This window comes from Sander vitreus, chromosome 11, assembly GCF_031162955.1.
Source record: "Sander vitreus isolate 19-12246 chromosome 11, sanVit1, whole genome shotgun sequence".
In the NCBI taxonomy this organism is placed as follows: Eukaryota; Metazoa; Chordata; class Actinopteri; order Perciformes; family Percidae; genus Sander; species Sander vitreus.
Window position 1 is genome coordinate 4,262,190 of NC_135865.1, and position 23,579 is coordinate 4,285,768.

Sequence of the window (23,579 nt, forward strand, 5' to 3'; positions counted from 1 at the left end):
GTTTAGCATCAGCTTTTACAAAAACGTTCATACAATATTGGTATTATTCAGCTTTTTTGAGACATTCTCATTAATTAGAACCATTTCCACTTTTCCGGATTGTCCTACAACTTAACCTTCTTACACATTCTTACCAGCAATTCAGTGTAGCGACAAAAAAAACTTAAAATATTCCACTTTTCTTTGATACATTATTGGTAATATTCAACATTTCTAATTAACACCATTCCCACCTTATAAACTATTCTCACTATTTCACCTTCTTCTTATGCAATTATGCCAGCAATTCAGTTTAGCTTTAGCAATGTAGCTTTTCAGCATTCACAAGCATTTCATGCAGCAACTGCATTTTCTAGTTCATGATGCCATTGCAGACATGTTCACTTCAACCTCTTGATCTGTCATCACACTTGAACTGTGTTGTTGTTAAGGAAGATCGTTGCCACGGAGCGATCTGTCAGCAGAAACACTTCTCCAGATGGTATGGTTCGAACATCTGTTAAAGACTCCAGATGTTTTTGGATGCACCTGGCAAGCCCCTTTTCTCTCCCAACCTGTTGTCCATGGCCCTACACCACAGCCAAGGCAGGGCATCCCCTCCTTTGTCCAGATGTGGCGGAAATATGCAGAGTTAGGAGGAGTAGAGGTGTTGTTCTTTAAAGCCATGATTGCTTCTATAGAATATTGGAAACTCAGTGAGGGAAACAATTGTTCTTTTAGTCTCTAGACAGTTTACAGGACATGAAGTAGAATACTTACAAGAATGTTTTTCGTATGGTAACACATTAGCAGTATAGCCTTAATTGATGCATGTCGGGTAATCATGATCCTGACAATATTCAAACCTTCATGAACTGTAGTAAGCCGGTTCTACCAATACTTGAAATATGATGCCAACAAATAAATAAAAAGGAAACATAAAGGATATAATCATTGTCTGCACACTACATGTACTTTAAATCAAACAGGAGAATACATATTAACAAAATACAGAAGAATGGAGAACAGAAATGCAGAAATGGTCCATAACTCAAATAATTGAATGGACCTTCAGGTAAAAATCTACTGTAATGGATAACCACACATCACAATAGACCTAACAGCTCAGTGGTTAACTCCTATAAAACAAGAACACTTGACCAACTGCAACCTTTAGTTTTCTCATCTTTTCTTCCAGCTAAGACAAGTTTACTGTTCTGGCCCTTGTTCTTTGACGACAGCCTCTAGTGTTAAGTTCAACTTATCTCTATCCAGACATCGCACATCGGAAAGGCCTCTAGACGTGATAGCTCTCTTGAATAGCTGCTTTCGTCTGTCAGTTGTCTGGACCTGCGGACATTGACCTTCTCTAGAGACCTATTAGACCCAGAGGATGAATACTGGTGAATTTGACGATCCCCTTTAGCATCTCTATTCCAATTTAAAAGTAGACCCCCTTTTTCCTTTAATTCAAGTTTTTATTCAATTCTTTTATTCCATTTTGTTACATTTTTCCATATGTAGAGTTGTTTAAAATATATAATTTTGTATTCTATGGATGCAAAAATTTGATTAGTTTGTTAGTAGCCAATAACCAGAATTGATTTTAATAGTATTATCAAACATTTTTAGGCAGTCATATCACGCATCATTGAATGACCATTCATGAAGAGGAATACAAGTTCTATCCATTCAAATTCTAACTTAACATAACAGGAATCTTGTCCAATAACGGCGTCTCCAGCTGCCTTGGACTACTCCTTTACCCCCTAACATCCTTCTTCCCGTTCTCTCACTCTCACTTCCTCACCTGTCAGAGGTGGAATGTCGCTGGCGGATACAGTCCTCCAGGGTCTGATTCTTGACAGATGTAGCGATGCTCAGTGAGACGTTTCCCAGCTACTATTCACAATGTAGCTTGAAACAAGCAGACAGCAGCAATTACTGAAATGATGCACCTGGGTATGATAAACATCGCAGAATCAGAGCAGCTCATACAGGTTTACAGCTTCAACTAAAGCGAAAAACAATGCTGATAGGCTCATCTCATTAAACCTGTTTTACTTTTTTTCCCAGCTACCTTTCATGTTTACTATCAGAAGAGGCAGAAATGCTTCAACCCTTAATGGGGATTTTTATATATATATATACATATATATATATGATGGCATGCCGTTTAGGAAATTATTATATATATATATGTAAAGTTTGAATATATTGAATGAATGTCTAAATATATTGAATGAACCTTGAATATACATATATATATATATATATATATATATATATATATATATATATATATATATATATATATAAATGAAAGTCTGAATATATTGAATGAAAGTCTGAATATATTGAATGAAAGTCTGAATATATTGAAAGAATGTCTGAATATATGGAATGAATGTCTGAATATATTGAATGAAAGATGAAATGGAATCTGATGTCATTGTCTGCCACCATCTTATGTTTTTGTTGTGATTAATCCTAACCGAAGTGTGAAACTATGAGCGAATCAGCAAGAAATCTAATGTCAGCAATTTTGAGCAATGAAGAGATTATTAACACACTGGCGAATGCATGTACGGGCCAAAACACTGGTAACGGTAACCGTATCCAGTACCGTTCTCCCAATCATGTAAGACTGAATGAAAGGAACCTCTCTGGTCAGGCAGGTCCCTTTCAACAGGCTAACATCAACACGCCTTTCATTCAGTATATTTAGACTTTCATTCAATACATTCAGACTTTCCTTCAATATATTCTGACGTTCATTCAGTATATTCAAAGTTCATTCAATATATTAAATGTTCATTCAATATATTAAATGTTCATTCAATATATTTGAGGTTCATTCAATATATTTGAGGTTCATTCAATATATTCAGACTTTCATTCAATATATTCAGACTTCACATACATATAATAATTTCCTAAACGGCATGCCATAATATATATAAATATTATATACATTATATATACATATACATTATTATATATACACACACACACACACACACACACACACACACACACACACACACACACACACACACACACACACACACACACACACACACTACCGGTCAAAAGTTTGGGGTCACTTAGAAATTTCCATTCCACCATTGTTTTTTTAATCAGGGCAGCAGTTTTCAGATTACATTATGTTCTTACATAATTGCAAAAGGGTTTTCGACTGTTGTAGAAAGAAGTGGCTGATCTTTAATGCAATATCTACATTGCCCATTATCAGCAACCATTCATCCAATATTCAAAAAGCACATTCTGTTTTAGTGATATCATTTTAAAAGGTTAACTGAGAAAACATTGGAGAACCCTTTTGCAATTATGCACATAATGTAATCTGAAAGCTGCTTCTCTGGTTAAAAAAACAATGCATCTGATCTCAGCTGGTATTCTGTCTATAATGGAGTGGAATGGAAATTTCTAAGTGACCCCAAACTTTTCACCGGTAGTGTGTGTGTGTATATATATATATATACTTCTATTTAAATGTTACACAGCTGTAACATTTAAATAGAAGTCATAGAGTTGTGTAAAATTTAAACTAGTGCTGGAAAGCTATAAAAACAAGTTTAACTGACGTTTACACCTGGGAGCAATGATATTGTCATACTCTTCAATTGCTAAGTTTTAAGACACTTTTAAGACACACATTAGCAATAATGTGAAAGTAAAGAGTTGGAAACTGTTGGAGAGTATTAGACGCTCCAATAGTTTCAATATATGTCAAACTATAGATTGAGACAGCACAGTTGTATGAACATATACAAGGATGGAGATAGTTGCTAGTAAATCTGCAATCATTATTACAAATCATATTGAATTTGGTATTTAACCTTTACAGAGTGCTCTGTTGATTACAAATCTTTTCAGACACTTTCCCCCCGTCACCAGCAAACGGAGTAGGGTAGAGTCTAAAAACCTCCCCCCAGGGAAAAGAAGTTCTGTGGATCCACTCTACCCAGAGTCTGCTCTCTGCTGTGCTCTGCCGATCGTCATGGCAGCTTTCCAGCTCTCAGCAGGAAAGGAAGTGGCTCTCAGGGGCAGTGCTCAATTCGCCCTCTACTGGGCGGAAGTCAAGCCTCAATGAGGCCGTCACTCGAATAGGTCATGCTGTCAGAGCGCACCAGAGTTCACATCCTCTCATTAGACAGCAATACTTTCAACATCCCTTCACTGAAAAAAAGGCAAAGTCAGGGAAATTGGGCTGAATTATGCTCGTGATAAAACAGGCTTATGGTGATGGGATTGTGCAGGTGTAGTCAGGTAGACAGTGTGTGTGTGTGTGTGTGTGTGTGTGTGTGTGTGTCTCACACACACACACACACACACACACACACACACACACACACACACACACACACACACACACACACACACACAGCCTGTGTAAGCTATCAGTTTACACCATTTGTTGAAGACATAAAGATTCTCAGCTGTGAATGGTGCTGCGATGTTCAGGTTGTTGTCATACTGTAACATCAGGTTTGGATATCATCTGAGTCAGCAGAATAACACTAAGTCATTTCTGAAGGCACTTGGCATTTCCAGTCTTATTCGTCTGATAAACTGCAGTAGTTTATCAAAAGAATAAGACTGGAGTGTTTTATGTCTGCAAGTGATGATTTCATATTGTGTACGATTCTGAAATTGTATGCAAGAAGACGATGCACATTCCTCCACATATTCCAGGAATTTACATGAATCTGAATTCAATTCAATGCAACTAATACAACAGTTAAAGCTCAGATTTATAGAAAATGAGCATACTTGCTTCCTGTAAAGTGCAGTTGGTCAGACATAATGTCTGAATGTAGCGTAGGAACAAAATACTCAAAGAAACGGAACTCAACAAACAAGCTAGAAACTTTATTTGTTAAAACAAGTATATAGAGTTGCTGTATTACATCTTTCATCTTGCTAGATTGTGGTTTTTATACATTTACCAACAGTGGTTTAGAAAGGCAACTCCTAATGGAAACAATGGCATATGTATACAATACAAATTAGCAAACATATCAAAATCAGTTTTTACAACTTTTGTAGCAACCAATTCTTTCTATTGGTGTGCCATAGTGCAAACTGTGTTGTTTGTAAGACAGAGTTTAAGCACGATCTCAACATTCATACATCTCGACAATCCATCTTCTCTGTCTTTAACACATTTTTCATTTGTAGGCTGCATTCATTGTGCCTTCAGTTCAAGTCCTTCTGTCCAGTAATGTGAATTTACAATCAGAATAATTCAAGTTTATCGGGCAGGTCAGGCTGTTTTGTTGGATAGTGGAGATTATGACCGAGCAAGAACGCTCCTCAGTTGGGTATGTTGCTGCGCGTATGTATGGTAGAGTACATGAAGACGTGTCAAAACCTAAAGTGCTACTTCAACCTGGTGGAACATTTTTATGTCAATAGGATGTCGAGATGATCAACCACCGTGCCGCCACCTGCATTTAGGGGTTTATTCCCGAATTCTCACAAAATTAGAACTCAAAGTTTGAGCCAACAAAGGAAAGATAAATAACCTGCTTAATTTTCCAAATTAGTAATGTTGCAATGTTTGGCTGGGTCTTTATAAATGGCAGTAGTAATGTGGGAGTGACTAAGGGTTTGCCGTGCAGTCAGTTTAATTTTTTTCTTGACTCCTACGAACCTGTGTGTACTAAAACATGTTCTACCAGTGTGAAATATCACTCCAAAGTGTCTCCAGCTGGGTTTTTCCAAGCCCTTTCAAAAAGTCCATGAGGATTCCTGGTTTCACTCTGAAAACATAACTCGAAAAATGATTATCACAAACACATAGCTTAGCAAAAAGTGTAATAGCTTGTATGTTGGCTACGAGTGGAGTGGAGTAGATGGCGTACGAGTATAATCTGTTGGCGTGTGTGTATAAATGGACGGCACAGAACACAGAGACAGGAAAAAAACAAGTTTTTGGTTAACTTTGATAATTTCTGTCTACATTCACTCCAAGGTCCAGCAGGTGTGTGAGTGTGCGTATGTATGTTTCTGCATCCATCTGACTTCAAGCCTCTATGGCTAAGATTTCATTGGAGGAAAGAAAAGTAAGAGCTATGCCAGTTGTGAAAAGCGCTGCCCTGTGGGAAGGTCGGGCTGTTTGTGGCTTCTACTCTGGTTCTACTGCACCGTGTTCTGCAGGAAAGCATTGGAACTGGTGGATTGGTTGTGTCAAAAAGTCTGAAGCTGGAGGCCGGACCGAGCCATGGCCCCTCCGTGCTCCCCTCCCTCTCGCCAGGGTCTCCGTCCCAACTCAAGAGCATCCACAACGGTCCACCACCATGGAAGGGATCTTGCCATAGATGATCTGCTCCTTTCGGTTAAAATAGAGCATGTTGATGGGCGACATCTTGGTGGGGGTGCAGCAGGGGCCTGCGGTCCCTCTGGGGTTAGCCTTGTTCACCAGGTGGGTGTGCGGATACTTCTGTAAGTGCATGTACTCACACTCCCCGGAGCAATAGTTGGCCTTGTAGCGCTTTGGGGCAATAATCCAGTCCCAGCCAAAGTCTTCAAAGTCCACTGTGAGCGGATAACGGCAGCAGCGGGACTCTGGAGAGTTCTCGTCACAGTCCAGGCCTGAGTCTCTCCTGGCACGCTTGGGGCCCTCTGAGATCTTCACCTCCATGAATGGTTGCTGCAACGACAGAGCGTGTGTGAGCATTTTGGATATAACTGGTTTGCAAAAGGAGGCGGATGACAGCATTCATTTTACATCTTTTAATCTGGTGCCCTCGACCTTTGGCAGCTGGTTTTCAAACATGGCACGATAATATTATGAAACTTTGAGTTTTAAAGAAATTAAATCATCTGATGGTTGGTTAACCACAGCCGTCTAGGTTTTCTAATTGCCTCAGAGCCCAGTGATGGTGTTTGAGCCGTATGATAAGTGTTTGCCATTGATAGCAGCAGTGTGTATGTGTGTGTGTGTGCAGGCAATTACTCTGATGTGCACAGTCACACAGAATACTTTAAAGAATGTGGGGCAGGTGAACTTTTATGTAATCAAGCAATAAGATTTGAGGTTATTGTGGACCGGGCATTTGTCCAAATGCAGGTGTGCGCCTGCATGGAGTCTGTGTTGATTAACAGCTTTCAAAAGTCTTAAATCTTGATTCCCTCTTCCAGCAGTGAAATGCATGAATGTTTAACCACCTGCTGACTCTGCAAAGCCTCTCCTCTCTGCACTAAAACCTCAGGACGCCTTAAGTTAAAACCTCAGGACAGTACAATAGAGAACCCAAAAATGCTTTTTTGAACCAAATTAGAAACTGGACTTTTAGAAGAAGAAGAAAAAAGCTATGCTTGAAACTTACAGACAGAAATAAACTGGTGTAAATGAACATTTAATGGCATTTAAACTTAAGTTTTGGAAACCCTACTATCTGTGTGCTTATTGTCCATGGGTCTGCCAAAATGCACCTAGACATGAACAAGAAGATAAAGAAGCATACAGGATTGTGCGTTTATTGTAATCTATTGTAATAGGAATGATATTGATGAGGGCAGGAGTCCAGCTATAGTGACACTGTCTACTCCTGTACTGATGACGAGATCGACTGCTAGGTATCACTTATAGTAAACACTTGATCATGAGGTTTGAATGTAAAATAAAGGTTCAGCTCACCAGTCCGTCCTCTCCAGGCTCTACAGACGTCACGGCCAAGTCATTTCCCCTGGAATCGAAGGCGTTGATCTCGATGCCCCAGTTGGTCTCCGGCTGCCGCAGCCACACGGCCAACACTTGCTTGACGTCTATACTTTGCCAAGAGCTGACCCCGGCCATCACGTCGATCTTCAGAGAGCGGATGCGTATGTGCCTGTTCCCGTCTGTGACCGGCATCAGGCGGGAGATTTGCAGGAACACAGTGGTCGCCTCGTCCGCCGGCCGCAGATACACCCAGAGCTGAGCCCGGACTATGCGACTGGCTTGGAACTTTTGAGTAAAAGAGAAAAAGCAGCACTTCGGTTCTCCATCCACCTGGACGATGGACTCGGCTGCAGAAAGACACACAGAGAGAAAAGCTTTAAAGACCATCTACAAAAACTTTCAGACAGAAATAAACTGGTGTACATAAACATCCCTGACTCGACATGTGAACTAAAGTTTAGAAAACCCTACAATCTGTGCGCAATCACGCGCGCTGTCTGCCAAAATGCACCAACTCATAAGCAGTTTTAAACCTTGGTAATGTTGGTGTACCACATTCCCTGTATCAAACCCTGGTAAAGCTACGTGTTGTCAAAATAAAGACTACCGAAAGCGTCTCCAGTGCGCTCTGTCCCGTGCGTAAAACCCTATCACGGAGACGTCTGAGCGGGTCCTTTTTGCATCATGCAAAAACAAAGCCAAATAAAAACTTACGTTCAGTGGCCATCATCATGATTGTCTCCGTGATGGCATGCTCATCGTCCTCCTCCATAACCAGCTCCTTGTTGTCATCTCCCAGCACGTCGTACTGGTCGAGGAGCTGCTGCAGCGGCGGCGCTTTGGGCAGCAGCTGCTTCACCACATCTCGGCTGATATTAGGAGCTTCTTTCATTCGCAGTTTGCTCAAAATCTGAGATTTGATCGCGTTTAATCGCATGGTTTTAATCTGCTGGCGGACCTCGCAGGTAGAGGAGCACTGCTCCGTGTCCTCCGGGCTGCTGGCGGAGGGCTGCTGGTGCGTCTCTTGGTCACTCCAAACTACTGGACCCAAAGCAATCAGCAAGCTGAGATACAGCACAGTCTGAGACAAAGGCATTGTCTCTAAGGTGTGCGGTTTGGTTTAAAAAAGATCCCTCGGTGTGTGCTGGACCTAACGCGCGGCGGCACTGGCTTTGGATTAATGTCCCACACTGATAGGCATCATACTTTATTAGCGCACACCTTTTTATACTCCAACTTTAGCCTCTTTTGTGTCGTCAAAAACTATGATTGGCTGGACAGGCAACAATGAATTTTAACCGACTGACATGAAAAGTTTTTTTCGTTGTCAAACCATAAAGGGATGGAGACTGTGAGCATGTGCTGAACGTGTCCACAGATGGAGAAATGCACTTTTCTTACAGCGATTACGCAATGCGCTCAGGGCCGCAGACCGGACTGTCTATAACGTTGTGATGAACCTGATGAAGTTATATCACCACCAATTAACAAAATATCTGCTGCATATTATGAAAGAATTCCAGATAATAGGATCCGTGTGTAGTCTGTGCTATGGAATACGCTCTCAAATGTTTTTGTCAAATTTGCGTTTTAAACTGCGAATTGTCTTTAACGGCAGGGACACGGGTAAAGACTGTCTGTCTGGTTGTTGAATACTGTTCATTTTTAAGAAAAAAATAAGTTACAGTATTAGTCAAAGTCCTTCTTGAGGTGAAGTCTGTTCAGATCAGGTTTCCCTTTGAGAAGCTGAACACACAGTGCATAGTTCTCCGTGCAGGGATTAAAAACAATAATCAGCAAAGATAAAGAAAACCCTGGACTTGTTTTAAATCCTTGTTGGTGAAACCTTGTTTTAGCACATGAGAAGATAGTGCCATCGTGTGGCAAGTTGGCATCGTTCACTTCAGAAATGCCATCATCCTCCAAGTATGTCCAGCACCCACATGGCGACCTGAATCATTCGGAGGGTATGAGGTCAAATGAAAAGAAAAATAGGTTGGAAAATGAAACGCATCGAGGTAAAGACACTTTCCTATGGGGCGCCAAATGTCAACATTCAGATACAATTTAACAGCTAAAATATTTGTATTATTAAGCTCACTTTCCTCACATGCAGATCATTTTTCTCACATTTGAGACAGAAATTAGTGTAAACATGTTACATACAATATACAATTGTCAACAATATGCTTATGAAAGTCAAATTAAAGTTAAATGTTAAATCTAATAATTAAATCTAAATGTTACATCTAAATATTAAATCTAAATGTTACATCTAAATGTTAAAGTGCTCATATTATGCTCATTTTCAGGTTCATAATTGTATTTAGAGGTTATATCAGAATAGGTTTAATTTTCAAAAAACACCATATTTTTGTTGTACTGCACATTGCTGCAGCTCCTCTTTTCACCCTGTGTGTTGAGCTCTTTGTTTTAGCTACAGAGTGAGACATCTCACTTCTGTTCCATCTTTGTTGGGAGTCGATCAGTAGCCAGTGCAAATTTCGCAGTCCAAGCAGAGTAGAGCGTGCCAGGTAGTACCCTGTAGACTACTAGCCAGTCAGAAGCAGAGTATGAGGGCATGCCCTGACAGTAGCTAGGTAAGGACTACTAGCCAGTCAGAAGCAGAGTATGAGGCCGTGCCATGCTAGCAGCTAGGCGAGCATCATAACGTGTGTTACAAAGTGACCATGTTTGTCTCTGAAGTAAAGGCTGGACTACAATAGAGCTGTTTGGAGCAGTTTGTGAACAGTGTTTTCTGTTGGAGATGGTAAGTCCCTTTGGGGTGGACTTTGGGCTTTTTCACTTTGTAAACCTATAACGTGCACAAAAAGATATATAACACAATAAAGGAAAGGGGAAAAGCCAAAAAGCATAATATGAGTCATTTAAATCTAAATCTAAATGTTAAATCTAAATGTTAAATAAAAAAGATAAATGTTAAACGTAAAGCTAAATGTTTAGTAAATATGCAAAGCCTATTGTATTCTTTGTTTCCCCTGCTGATCCACAGTCAGTGGTGTGGGCGGGGACACTGCAAGGGGCGTGGTCTATTTGCATATTTCTAAACATTTAGCTCTACATTTAACATTTAGATTTAACATTTAGATTTAGATTTAACATTTCACTTTTTATTTTACTTTTATAAACAGATTGTTGACAATTACATATAACATGTTGTTTTACACAAGTGAGCTAAATAACCAAAATATATCAGCTATAAAATTTGGATCTGAATGTTCACATTTAGCGCCCCATACTTTCCAGTGAGCTTCGATGAGTAACATCAGTGACCCTGAACCTAACCAGTGGGATTGTTTAACAGAGCATGTGTGTTTTTTTATAGTGTACTCCAGGTGCATTCAGAGTCAACTCCCCTCTCTCAAGTGTGACATTCATGTATGACAGCATGAAAACGATGGTGATGGTTGACTAAATATTTTAGTTGCTTAAAGACTTATGATTACTCTAATCCAATCTGAATTTATAAAGTCCACAAAATGCATCTTATAAATCAGGGCATTAATAGAATGGTCCTTAAGGAATAAGAGAATGCGTTATAAATGAACAAAGGCATTTAGGATTTAAGATATTTAGGCGATCTAGCTAGATAAAAGGCTGTTTCATAAGTTGGTATAGATCACACTTACATACAATAGCTATCCTTCTCATATTAGCTTAATGCACCATGACACATTGCTGAATCATTTTTAAAATGACGTATACATTTTCATCATAATATAATAATTATTATTTTTAAATTGTATAGGCCTACTCATATAACTTACGTTGAAAACAAGTCCTAGCAGAAAAAAATAAAGATTAGAAATGACAAAAATGAAAATCTCAGAGTGAGTCAAAATTGCTTTAGGTTGTATTAAGTCCAAGCTTGGGCTTAACTTCTAATTATGAGATACTAATTCAAAACTAATTTTGGCTTGCAAGCTTCTGATTCATAAAGTCCTACATGAGATACTGTGAAAAGCCCATTTATCTAGTTCTGATTGGTTGTTTAATTGACATATATTGTCATTTTCATGAGACAGCACAGCTGTAACTGTCTGTTAAAGGGTAACCACGCTCATTTTCAAAATTCATACATGTTATTTCCATGGTCTTAGGACAGTCCAGTGTTATTAGAAAATATGAACAACTCTCTCCCAAATCCAAAAACTAGATTGCTAAAACTCAAATGTGTGATATCATCAGGTAACCCATAAAGTGTTCCATAGACAATGAATTGGAAAAGATGTTATAGACGGCAGTGAAAGCACCCAGGGGAATGTTCTTAGTATATGGGAACATTACAACAGAATAAAGCTCATCGGGGTATAAAAAAAGAAAACAAAATCAGTCTCCCATTAATTGTCTACGGAGCATCTCCAGACTTTATACTTGATGACATCACAAGTTTGAGACTTACTTCTCTGGTTTCTGGCTTTGAGAGAGAGAGAGTAGCTCATGTCCACAAATATTGGTTGACCTTTCCTAAACCGTGGAAATAACATATTGGAATTCTTCATATAGGTGGTGTTCTACCATATTCTTGCAAAAGCGTTGAATAGTTACAACCCACACAAATATTGAATATGCTGTGCGTAGTAATGGTAGATCTTTTTTTTGTCATTGTGTTAGGCAATTCTTTCTCACTTTGGCTGATAAGTTACTTCAGTGATAATAAGATATCTCTTCTGTGGCACATGTAGGCAGTAAGTGTTTGACTTAATTAAATTGACATTTATGGAATGGAAATGATGTATGAAAGGGAAAAAGTGCACTTTTTACTCCACTTCATTTATTTTACAACTAGTTTCTTTGACAATTAGGATTTTATATACAAAACATGTGATGAGCTTGTAAAGTAATGCATTGGTATAGAATAAACTACCAACAGTATATAAAGCAGAGGTAGTTAACTAATGCATGACTCGTGATCAATGAATGCAGGATGTGTTAATAATTCCTGCTGCTCGCCGTTAAAAGTCATAGTGATCAAGTCACTATGACTTTATGTGATTAGTTCAATTACTTCATGTCCTATGGTCCTGTGATAAGGTCCAGGAATTTTGGACGGGAATACTGTACAGGAAACCCTCTGTGGGATTGCAGGGACCCAGGTTCCATTCAGTCCAAGATGATTTGTCCTGGGAGATGGGTCAATCCTAAGTGGGATGGATAAGCACATAAGAAGCTGGGTCCAGACTAGTTTAATGATAGCCAGACTGATTCTTTTAAGAGGATGGAAGAATGAAGGGCTGCCGTCAATCCAGGAGGGGGCTTGTGAGATGGCCAGGGTGGCCAGATTGCCAGGTTGGATGTCTATACTATAAAATGGGGAAAGTACCTGAACTTTCTGGAAGACTCCTAAGAATCTTTGTGCTGGGGAGAGACATGATGGGCTTATGGTGATGTCATTTATACATGTTTATTTGGTTTATGGATTATTGTCTATTTTGTTGAATGATCTGGAATATTGTGTGTCATCTTTTCTTGATTTTTGTCTGGGTGGGTGGTGATGATAGAAGGGGATGAGTGTTCATGTTGCGAGTTGTATGGTTAAAAAAAATTGTTAATCAAAAAAAAATTAAGGGATGTTAATTCACAGTTACAGTTCACAGAAAATATTAAGCTATTTGTTTGTTTTTTCACATCAAACTCCTCAGCAGATGCAAACATTTAAATATTGCTGCACCAAACCAAGATCATCTAGCAGGTGCCAATTGACAAATTTGAGGTTCCAAATATGAGGTTTCAGTCCTGGTTGATTTAGAATTTCTATTTCAGTGAAAAGAATGACATTTTGCTGGGAGTTTAGCAGTGTGGAGCATAGAAATAGAGTGAATCTCAACCTATTTCTATGGTCTGGAGTCTTGCTGTTGATACATGAGCTTCAAGTTTCAGAACTGTGTGCATAGTTCTGTTTTTTTGTGTATGCAATGGAGAAAAACTGTAATACAGGATTTTTTAAGTATACATCACGCCTGATACCCACTTCGTAATACTGCAAATATATAACTATTGCAATACTTTTATCAGTGGGCCGTTGTTTTACCTCCTTCAGCGATAGAGCATAGCATTTATTTAAAAGAAAAGCTTCGAGTTTACAGCTTTAAGTGAAGAATCTGAATGATTTCCCCAACACTGATGAAAACACACTGAACATCAGTGTGGTCATTTTTCACATGCAGTAGTTCTCAGTGTCGCCGCCAGATGGCAGTGTCGGCGCAGGCCGCGGCGGTGCAGACTCAGCTGCAGAGCCGCTGTGAGTGCGCGGCGGCCGGACTCGCTCTCCTCCGGAGCACCGCAGCAGCTCGGTAGTTGCCGTGGAATGCCATTAGGCTGAAGACAGTCTAGACCTCTGATTTCCGCTCTGCTGAAGAGCTCCACTCGGCGGTAACCGGCGTGAAGGCAACAGGGTTAACCAACCCGCCGTCTGGTGCACCAGGTTGGGATTTTTTTTTTCCTCTCTGCGGAGCGCTTCATCCCACATAAACCAAACCAGCCAGCAGCAGAAACTTGGGAGATCATTTTGTTTCTTTACACGTTTCACGAAATTGATAACGTGTCAAGTTGAAATCGCTCGGATGCTGTTTGAAGAGCTGAAGAGAAGGCAGTAGAACCCAGCCCGCCACAGCAGATGATGTCCGGATTATTATTCACTTGAACGACCTTGGGTTATATCTTCTGTCACCGGATTCTTTTTGGTTGGAATGGAGAAAAACCTGACGCATTTGCCACACTCTGTTAAAAGTATGTACAGCTCTACAGGATCACAGCGCATTCTGGTGACATGTTCATTTTGATCTCATGTTTGCTGAGGTTTAAACTCAGTCTGCACTGTCTGTGTGCTTCACATAAATCCATCATCAGGTTTAATCCAAATCCCATGCGTCTGTTTGACAGCTAGAGGATGCTCTGACACTTTGGTGGTGCACATTAACATTAGGTTTAGCCTACTTTTTTTAAAACGTTTTTTTTAATTAACGTTTACCACTATTTAAGCTCATTAACATAATATCAGAAAGGATTTTGTGACACTTCAGAGTCCTGTGTTGAGTGCACCTCCAAATGTTGTTTTACTCCCAGGGAGACTACAGCATGCAGCTTTCTGAATGAAGCCCATGTTTGCTGTGCACCCAGGCCTGTATAGTCCTACAACAGGAGCTGTCACTGTGAATCAGGCTATGAGGCTCGGCTAGTGGAACAGATGGGAGACACAGGCTTACATCAAAACAGCATCAGTGCACTCAAGCCAGTGACAGACGTCTGTGGCATGCAATACAAAATAGGCCCAGGGATTGAGTCCTAAAACACTGTGGTAGAGGAAGTGGGAGTTGATGGAGTAACACATTTGATGTGCAGAAGAGCAGAGCGTGTTTAAAAATGACCCTGCAGAGGTTAGCCGCCAGAGGCCTTGACCCCGAGACAGCCGCTGGAGCCAGTTTACCACAGACACCGTGAAAAACGTTCAATCTCTATGTCTTTTAGGGCTGCGACTAACGATTATTTTTTACTGTCGATTAATCGGTTGATTATTTACTAGTTGGTTGTTTGGTCTATAAAATGGTGAAAAATGTCAGTCAGTGTACTCCACAACTCAAAAGATATTCAGTTTATTGTCACAGAGGAGAAAAGAAACTAGAACATATTCACATTTAAGAAGCTGGAATCTACGGAAGAGAATTAGGGCCAAATTTAATTTTTTAATTTTTTTTATTTGAGTTCAGAGTTTAAAGTCAGAATTCTGACTTTAAACTCTGAACTCAAATACATTTTTGAGAATCAGAGACTTTTTACACAAATACAATAATCGATTATCAAAATAGTTGGTCATACATTCATTTCAGAGTTGACAACTAATTGATTAATCTGCTCTCGTTCCACTCTCTTTCTCTCTGCAGTTGAGAAAGGGAGTGCTAGCCAGCAAGAGAGCAGCACTGACGCCAGCAGACCCACACAGGGATGGGCCTCCTAGCCGGTCGCCCCCCCAGCGCCCTCTAAATCACCACCCTCTACTGCCTAATACTGATCGTCACACGTGCTGCCACTCAGACATGGATGAGAGTGGGAGTGGATGACAGAAGCACCAAGGCGACCACAGCAGAGAGATGGACTGAGTCCTCACTTCCAGAATCAAAATGAAAACATTGACGCGTGGGTTTGAAATCTAACCAAAGACTCTTCGCACCTTACTGCCACCGCACATCTCCCACCCTAAAGTCAATCAATGCTACATCCTCCAGAGTATGGGGTGTGTCAAATCCAAGAGGAGTGACTCTGCAGCCCAAAATGCGAACTTCACAGAGAAGACGGAAGGAAAAGCGAGGGGGGAGAAAGCCTACCTGGTTCACTCAGAGATGGACTCGTCGGAGAGCTCCCCCTCGGTCAACCCAGTGCTGCAGGAGTTCGCCCAGAGGCTGTCCGAGGAGATCGTGGCCCGGGCCGTGCAGCAGTGGGTGGAGGTAGACCGCCGCTACAGCGACATCCCTTACATTGAATGTGACGTGCCGTGACATGGGACGGGATGTCCCAGTGGGAGGGCCGGGCCAAGCCAAGACTGCCTTGGCCTCGATACTGGAGGTTCTACATGTGATTAAACAAGGCCGATAGTCTCAAACACCTTCATTCAGAATGAGTCCTTCAAGCATTTCTCTGCTGTGAGCAGGAATATGAATGAGCTGCCAGTAATTCAGTTTTGACCTACTTTTGGATTGAACCTAAAAACCCTCCTCCAAAGCGGCCAAAGCACTCTGATCCATGTGTCCTGTGATTATCTGTCTCAGAGCCGGAGCCTGGAGTGTCTTCACTTGGTATCATCTTTCTCAGAGCTTATTTGTCCCCTCTCCCAGGATGTGTTGGCTCTCTAGGGCTGGACTCATAACGCAAAGCAAGAAATCCTATCAGATATTGCCTGGAATTGTAATGTTCTTCCTTGCCAGTGAAACTCTATCCCGACCATTGATGCTGTCCCAGGGCCAAGATTCCCTCCTCTTGCAGAGGAAGTTATTAATAGATCCCTTCATTTGGTGAAAACTCTCACTTAAAAAAACAAAAAAACACTGGTGTCACCAGGTCAGAAACACACCCAGCTGTCCAGCTCTTTCTGGTCTCCAAAAAGCTCTGCGTGCTGAAGTTCTCCCTTAATGGCCTCCCTGGAGATCCTGCGGCTCGCCTTCTCCCACTGCCATTAGGCAGCCTCGACCGCAGCCCTCCATCCAGCAGGCATTGTCTCAAAATGAGTCCAGGAAATGATGTGTTTCCTGCACTCCAGGATATTCTGTATACACAGTTTGGGAACTTTGACATCAGGACCCAGATCACTGGAGACCTGCTGGCCTCTCAGCCACAAAGAAACCAGGGAAAGGATTGACAGACTTTTTCAAAAAAGGATTTGGCTCGTCAACAGAACTGGAGTTAAAAAACAAAACAAAAAAACACATGGTTTTAGCTGAAATGTTGTAGGCCTAGTTTCTTTTTTGTCAACATTGTGTTATTGTACAAAGCCTAACTGATAACTACTGCCATCTGCCCTAAAGAGGACAACAGCACATATATGCAAACCTCTATAAAAGTCTATATATGACTTCTCAAAGAGCCCCTATTATGCTTTTTTGTCTTTTAGTGTGCTATATAGGTATGTGCCGCCCATAGGTGCTGTCTGAGCTATTCTATATCCTTGATGTTCCATTTCCGGGATTGCTCCGGCGCCGCTGTGAATTCCGCCAGATCACGCTCTTTTCGGCTGGATATCAGTTGCCTTCCCCTTTCGTTGTGTTGGCGTTCTAAACCCCGGTGGATTTCTAAGGACTATGGTTAACTGCTCCTCAGATCTCTGCAGGGTAAATCCAGACAGCTAGCTAGACTATCTGTCCAATCTGAGTTTTCTGTTTCACGACTAAAACAACTTTTGAACGTACACGTCCCACCGAAACAAGTTACTTCCCGAGGCTATTTTGCTCAGTGGACTAGCCAGACCCAGGGGCGTCGGACTGGGGGGGGGGAGGGGACTGAATACCCAGGGCCCTCATGTGAGGAGGGCCCAAAAAGATGCTAGAATGAATAGCTGTGGATGCGGGGAGGGGCCCATAGAAAATGCCTTTCTACAGGGCCCAGAATTTTGTGCTACGCCCCTGGCCAAACCGTCCTCCTCCGTGCTGTGGAGGAAGGTCTGGCAAAGCGAGACAACGCCTGAGCAAGCACAGCCCACCCTACGGCTTGTTTGAATTAAGTTGACCAATCACAACAGAGTGGGCCAGCTGACCAATCAGAGCAGAAAGAACTCAGACAGAGCGTTTCAGGCAGAGGAGCTGCAGCAATGGACAGTATGAGAAACATATGTTTTTTAAACATCAAATCATGTAAACCTATTCCAGTAGACCCCAAGAGTACAAATATGATGCTAAAAAGGAGAATAATAGGGGCTCTTAAAAAAATAGTGTGGTGCTGCTTCATAATCGAGGGCAACAATACAAACTAATAGAGTAGATATATTTGGAATAGAGGTTCACAACCGCCAAAGTCCTTAATGAATGTTATTATGAGCCCAACACTGTTTTCTACTTATTTTCTATTTATATCCGAGGGGACATTGTACAGGTCTTTGTCCACTGGACAGAGAGGTAGTGGAGCTGCAGATTGGTGCACAGGTACTCTAAATGATGTCATTGGGATTTGCCCAAAATTCAAGTCACATTGCTAGCTACTGAAAAGCAATGAGGACACTTAAACTGCCACATAACTATTTGCAGTAATAACAGCTTTGAATAGTGTTGTAGTAATTAGCATAATAGAAGGAACCAGTAACCGATACCTTCAACATAAGCTGATAAGCCATATCAAACACTGGCAGGGTATTTGTCTCTGCACTTGCCTTCTCCCCAGGTCTTCTCTTATAGCACTAACAGTGTTTCAGTATTGACAGAACACTGGCCGTGTTATGTCACATTGTGTTGGGAAGTCTAACCAATACAGATGTTTCAGTGCTGTCTGAAACTGTGCCCATTTTAGTGAAGGGCAGCATCATTCAAAAACACCTTAGTTCGGGTGAGCCGCTGGGTGATGACTGATCAAATGTCTGCTGACAGAGAGAGGTTTTTTTCCCCCCAAAGGAACACAATGTGTGCTATAAAACACCTTCCCACACACATCACTCTGAAAGTCAACTCCTAAAACATAACTTGTACTAATCTGTGTGGACAGTTGGGGTCGTCCCAAACATGTTATGAACACACTAAAGATTAGAGATGACACTGTTCTCCACACGCCATATTCCTAATTCTTAAATCAGATGACATTTGTTTTTTGCGTCAGATAAAATGATAAAGGCTAATATCCCTTTTGTGCTGAACACAGTTTGGGTCAATGTTGGGATAAAACAAAAACAAAAGGCCTGTTTCAAAAGCACAGAAAGAGCTTATGGCAGTGTGAGGAGAATGAGATGGTCGGTTCATGCAATTAAAGATGCATATTTCTTTACGGTTTACATGCTGGAGGATGCTGAGTCATGTTATTTGTCATGTTGCTTTTAAAGACGAGTATACGGACACTAAACCGGGTCATTGGGATCGATTTCTTTAAGCGATACATTAAAGATGTTGCCATAATGTTGATGTCAGGCTTTACTGTGCATTTTGAGTGTAATGTCATCACATGTTAGTTTCATTTTTTTTTTTATTTTTTTTTTTTACAAATTGTGGGATCACCTTTGTTTACAAATTCACAAGAGGTTCAGTTTTTGGAACTCTGGCAAAGATATGTCTCGTGGTTGCCTAAAAGAAGAACCTTCTTCAGACAGCCGTGAAGGGGCTGAATCTGCACCACAAGGAGTTAAAAGTCTGATCCAATGTGAACGCCTGTCTTTATTCAAACATCTGTGTCTTCCAGTTGATGCTTTTAACACTGACTGAAGGTCTGCCAGTGCTTCCCTTTGGAAACCGTCATTTGTAGTTTTTAAAGGTCAACCATTTTAAATTATTAAATACCAGCAGGTGTTTGGACAGAGATGGATAGGCTGCTGAATTGGCCACCAACACTTTTTGCAAGATTTATTCAGAAGGATAGGTTCCCTGAGGCGCAGGGTCTGGAAGGCCGCCGTGCCCTTTGGTATGGATTCAATTAGGGCTGCCACTAACGATTCATTTCATCTCTATTTTATAGCTTGTTTTGTTCAACCATTTTCTGACATTTTATAGATGAAACAGTTCATCAAGGATTGAATTGACAGATTAATTGATAATGAAAACAATTGTGTAACAGTCAAAAACCCAAAGATGTTCAGTTTACTATCATATATGGCAAAATATATATATAAAAACATGTGTCATTTTTACTCGATGGTCACGAATAGTGAGGCCCAACTCGATTAATCGTTGCACCTCCTTTAAATTAGTTGCTTATGGGTTGTTATGCAGCCAGAGCAATAATAACAATTGAACCCTTTAATCCTTAATTCCCTACACTACTAATGTTAAACTGTTGGGCAAAGTAAAGCATTTCAATTTAGAACTATGCCTTTAAATGTTCAACAATCAGCCCACGATTCAAACCTGCGCCATTAGCCTGAAACCATATCAGCTGACCCCATAATGCATTATCTATGCCAGGTTAATCTTAGCACAAGTGATTACAGGGTTTGGACTCCTGTACCCACAATGCCGCTGATGTATCAGTGTTTTACAACAGTCACTGACCCATAGACCAAACAGCAGTCAGAGAGGAGGAGCTGAAGCAAAAGTAAGATGAGCCGACTTGACTATAAAGATTCTTTCTATGACTTACAGCTCTGTAAGATGATCCATGTCGGCCTGTGAATATATCAACAATAACTGTAGTACAATGTTCATTTAACTTGCAAACTGTACATACAGTATGTGTAAAAACTGATGATGCCAATAAATCAGATTTATGCCTTCTATCATTATTGAAATGTGTCATAATTTTCTAAATCACTACTTCAGAAGAACCTCACACACACACGCACACACACTTGGCAGTATTTATTTAAACTACCTGTCAAACAAAAGGGGATCAGCTGCATCCTGTAAGAGAGTGAAGAAAAGTGCAGCTGCATAAAGAACAAACAAAAGGATTTACAAGTGACTGCTGGCCAGCGTTTGTTTGAAGAGCAAATGGTAGCCATAAAGCATGAGGGTTTATCTGTGACGCAGAGAGAACTACTCAGACTGTGTTCTCAGCGTTTATGGCCTACAGTATGTGGAGGTCATCCTGTCAAATTATAAGAGGCTAATGTTGAAAGGAGATGTGTGTTATTGAGTCAGACTATAAATGTGAAGCAGGTAGCAGGTAGATAAGATTAAAACACAACTAACCGTTCTGAAACCTGCTTCATGTGTTGCTTGCTCATTCATTGGTAACAGACTGTGGTCTCTATTGATCTTTTAGACCAGTGGTTCCCAAACCTTTTGGTTGGTTTGGTCAGTAATCGTACCAATACTAGCCTACTGGACTACTACTTCTTGGAGTGAAGCTGAATGTTCAAACTATTTAGCCATTAACGTTACTTTTAGCTAACTATTTTAACCAGTTCTCCATTACTTTCAGCTAAGGGACCGTTCGGTATTTATGGAATGGACCATCGGAGGAAAATAGGGGAGGGTCATGTCTTTTTATTCTTTGTTGAGGGGAGGGTCACCCACAACATTTCAAAGTGGCTTGTTTGGTGCATATTTTTTTATGTAGCTCTTAGTCTCTGCCCTCCTTCGCTACCAGATGTTATATATATATATATATATATGTTTTGGAATATAATGTTCAGCTTCGGCACCTTTACCTATGTGCTAAATATACGACTGAGGAAGCCTAGTGACGAGTCCATAGCAACCAGTGTTGAATTGGTTATTTCCCAGTGTCCTTTGCTGAATGGTCTCAATGTTTTATTGTTTTATTTCACATGAATACTAGTTTACTAGAGGAGTAACTTAGTATTTGAAGTAATGCAGTAATACAGGAAGTGTGCATTTAGTTTTCATGCTTATTGTGTTTTCACAACTATGTTAGTGAGTAAATCTACTGGAATGTCTACCACACCATAACAGAGGAGTGGGATGTGTAAAATGAGAATGCAGAGGTTAACACATATATGTCATGGCTGTAAAAAATCAAATGGCATCTGTACATCTTTGCCAAGCAAAAGCTAGCACATAAGGGGAGGGTCATGGTTCTTTTTCAAATAGAAAAATTATTACTGTCAAAGGGAGGGTCAAGTCTTTTTAGCCTAAAAGTCCCAAAACTCCTCTGGTGGCCCCTTAAATAAATAACAACAGTCCCTAATCATTTGAACTGTTAAGTCATTACTTTTGGCTACCTATTTTAAACTTCTGTGTTTGCTTGCTAACTAGTTTTCAAATACCCAGCAACATGTAGTGTTCAGGGGTTACAGTTGCCTTTTAAATATGTGGCTATATTCTTTTAATCAATTCATAATTTATATTGTTTCTACTCTCCAATCTTTCCACGTAACCTCTAAAGTACAAGTACCCCTGGTTGGGAATCACTGTTTTAGACAATTATACCAGTCCCAGTACCAAAATGTGCAGCACTTCCTGCCAACACTGAAGCTTAAAAAGACCTGTTTATAACTCAACGTGCAACGAAAATCAATGTTTACTTTCTAGAGTTATCTGAGAGGCAGCTTAGTGCTGCTGATAACAAACTGCCACACGGACACTTTATAAGCAGGTCATAAAACATCCTGCCCTCTATAAATGTAGTTCTTCAAAACATGAGCCGTTTCTTACCTCAGCAAGAACACACAACATTTGATATTACATTATCAACTGTTTATTGTCCTCTGTTCCAGCATGGATGTCTAATCTGACTAGTTGTCTCATAAATAATGCAGCTATTCAGAACTAATGTTAGGAATGTGATGTGATACCTACTGAAAAACAGTGAGTTGTCCATCAGATAAGGTTAACTGCAATGTGGTCATGCAAGCAATGTAACAGTCGTGTAAATGGATTCAGAACCAATGTCGATATACTTCTAAATCTGCCTCGTCCTGGGAGTGTTGTTTGGATATGTTACATCTGGAAAACTACAAATACCACTGAGGGGAAAAACACTAGAAAAAGACAAAAAACTAAATACAGATGATAGCGATCCGTGTCACATCAACAAACACCCACAGGAAATGTAATAAAGCACTCAGTGGTGGGATCAGTTTCTCCTCCCATGTCCTCATGTTAATGCTGCTGTACACGTCAGATGCAGCACATTCCTTGCATTTGCAGCAGAGGAGAGTCATTGCTTACGTAAAAAAAAAACAAAAAAAAAAAAACACTCCACTTCCACTGCGGAGCCAGTTTACGCTAAACACTTTTTCATGTGTGACACACAGGGCATCTGTTAGCTACCTCTTCTGCTACTATTTTAGATTCCTGGCTGTGAGTCAAACCTTTTCTTCAGCTGCCTGGATTTTCCTGTAAATTGTCACCACATTATTTAATAGTAAATTAACAGACTTTGTTTTTTTTTTCATCCTCAGCAGTCCTTGCACATGACTGACCATAAAGGGATGTGGGGACAGGAGGCTTGGCCAAGGCTTAGTAGTGTGTGTTTGAAGGTGGGAAGCATCAGAAAGTCAGGTCTTTGTCTCCCAGCGAGGAGAAGCACTGCTCCACGGCCTGCTCAGACACCTCCTCCAGTGTCGCCGGCTTCCACTTGGGATTCTGGTCCTTGTCAACCAGCACTGGAAACATGCAGAAAACCACGACACAGAAAGGGGGATAAGATGATGTGACTGACATGATGTCAAGCAATAGAAAACTAGTATTTATTTGATCCATTAATAACATTTAGAATCAATATTACCAGTTTTTTTCATTGTGCTTTAGGCCCATAGCTCTCTGTGCAATCCACTTACATCATGATGCATCATTGAAATTCC

The 23,579-nt window shown here is 40.6% G+C and overlaps 3 protein-coding genes across 5 annotated transcripts in view; 1 reads left to right on the forward strand and 2 right to left on the reverse strand.

Annotated features, from left to right (window-relative positions):
• Positions 1–4,865: 4,865 nt before the first annotated feature.
• On the reverse strand, positions 4,866–16,104 carry mstnb (myostatin b). 3 transcript variants are annotated; one of them, XM_078263138.1, is made up of 4 exons: positions 16,015–16,104; positions 8,387–9,623; positions 7,649–8,019; positions 4,866–6,658 (listed from the first exon to the last, which is right to left on the reverse strand). In XM_078263138.1, exons 2-4 carry the CDS (start codon positions 8,766–8,768, stop codon positions 6,278–6,280), a joined length of 1,134 nt encoding a protein of 377 aa, XP_078119264.1. In that variant the 5' UTR covers positions 8,769–9,623; positions 16,015–16,104; the 3' UTR covers positions 4,866–6,277. The 3 variants fall into 3 exon arrangements, with proteins under 3 accessions (XP_078119264.1, XP_078119265.1, XP_078119266.1); XM_078263139.1 differs by having other exon boundaries at positions 8,387–8,710; positions 16,015–16,100; XM_078263140.1 differs by having other exon boundaries at positions 8,387–8,713; positions 16,015–16,099.
• On the forward strand, positions 13,924–20,583 carry akap19 (A-kinase anchoring protein 19). Its single transcript, XM_078263142.1, has 2 exons — positions 13,924–14,422; positions 15,574–20,583. Exon 2 carries the CDS (start codon positions 15,919–15,921, stop codon positions 16,183–16,185), a length of 267 nt encoding a protein of 88 aa, XP_078119268.1. The 5' UTR covers positions 13,924–14,422; positions 15,574–15,918; the 3' UTR covers positions 16,186–20,583.
• Positions 20,584–21,556: 973 nt separating this feature from the next.
• hibch (3-hydroxyisobutyryl-CoA hydrolase) overlaps positions 21,557–23,579 on the reverse strand; it is a 28,976-nt gene continuing 26,953 nt past the window's right edge. The window contains exon 14 of the mRNA XM_078263143.1: positions 21,557–23,381. Within this exon, the coding sequence (XP_078119269.1) occupies positions 23,266–23,381 (116 nt within the window). The 3' untranslated portion in view covers positions 21,557–23,265. The remainder of the gene's footprint in view (positions 23,382–23,579) is intronic.

Coding starts and splice junctions, on each gene's coding strand:
- mstnb (XM_078263138.1), bottom strand. CDS start 8,768: ATGCCTTTGTCTCAGACTGTGCTGTATCTCAGCTTGCTGATTGCTTTG. Junction 8,020..8,386: donor CATGATGATGGCCACTGAAC/GTAAGTTTTTAT, acceptor GTCTTTCTGCAG/CCGAGTCCATCGTCCAGGTG. Junction 6,659..7,648: donor AGCCTGGAGAGGACGGACTG/GTGAGCTGAACC, acceptor CTGTCGTTGCAG/CAACCATTCATGGAGGTGAA.
- akap19 (XM_078263142.1), top strand. CDS start 15,919: ATGGGGTGTGTCAAATCCAAGAGGAGTGACTCTGCAGCCCAAAATGCG.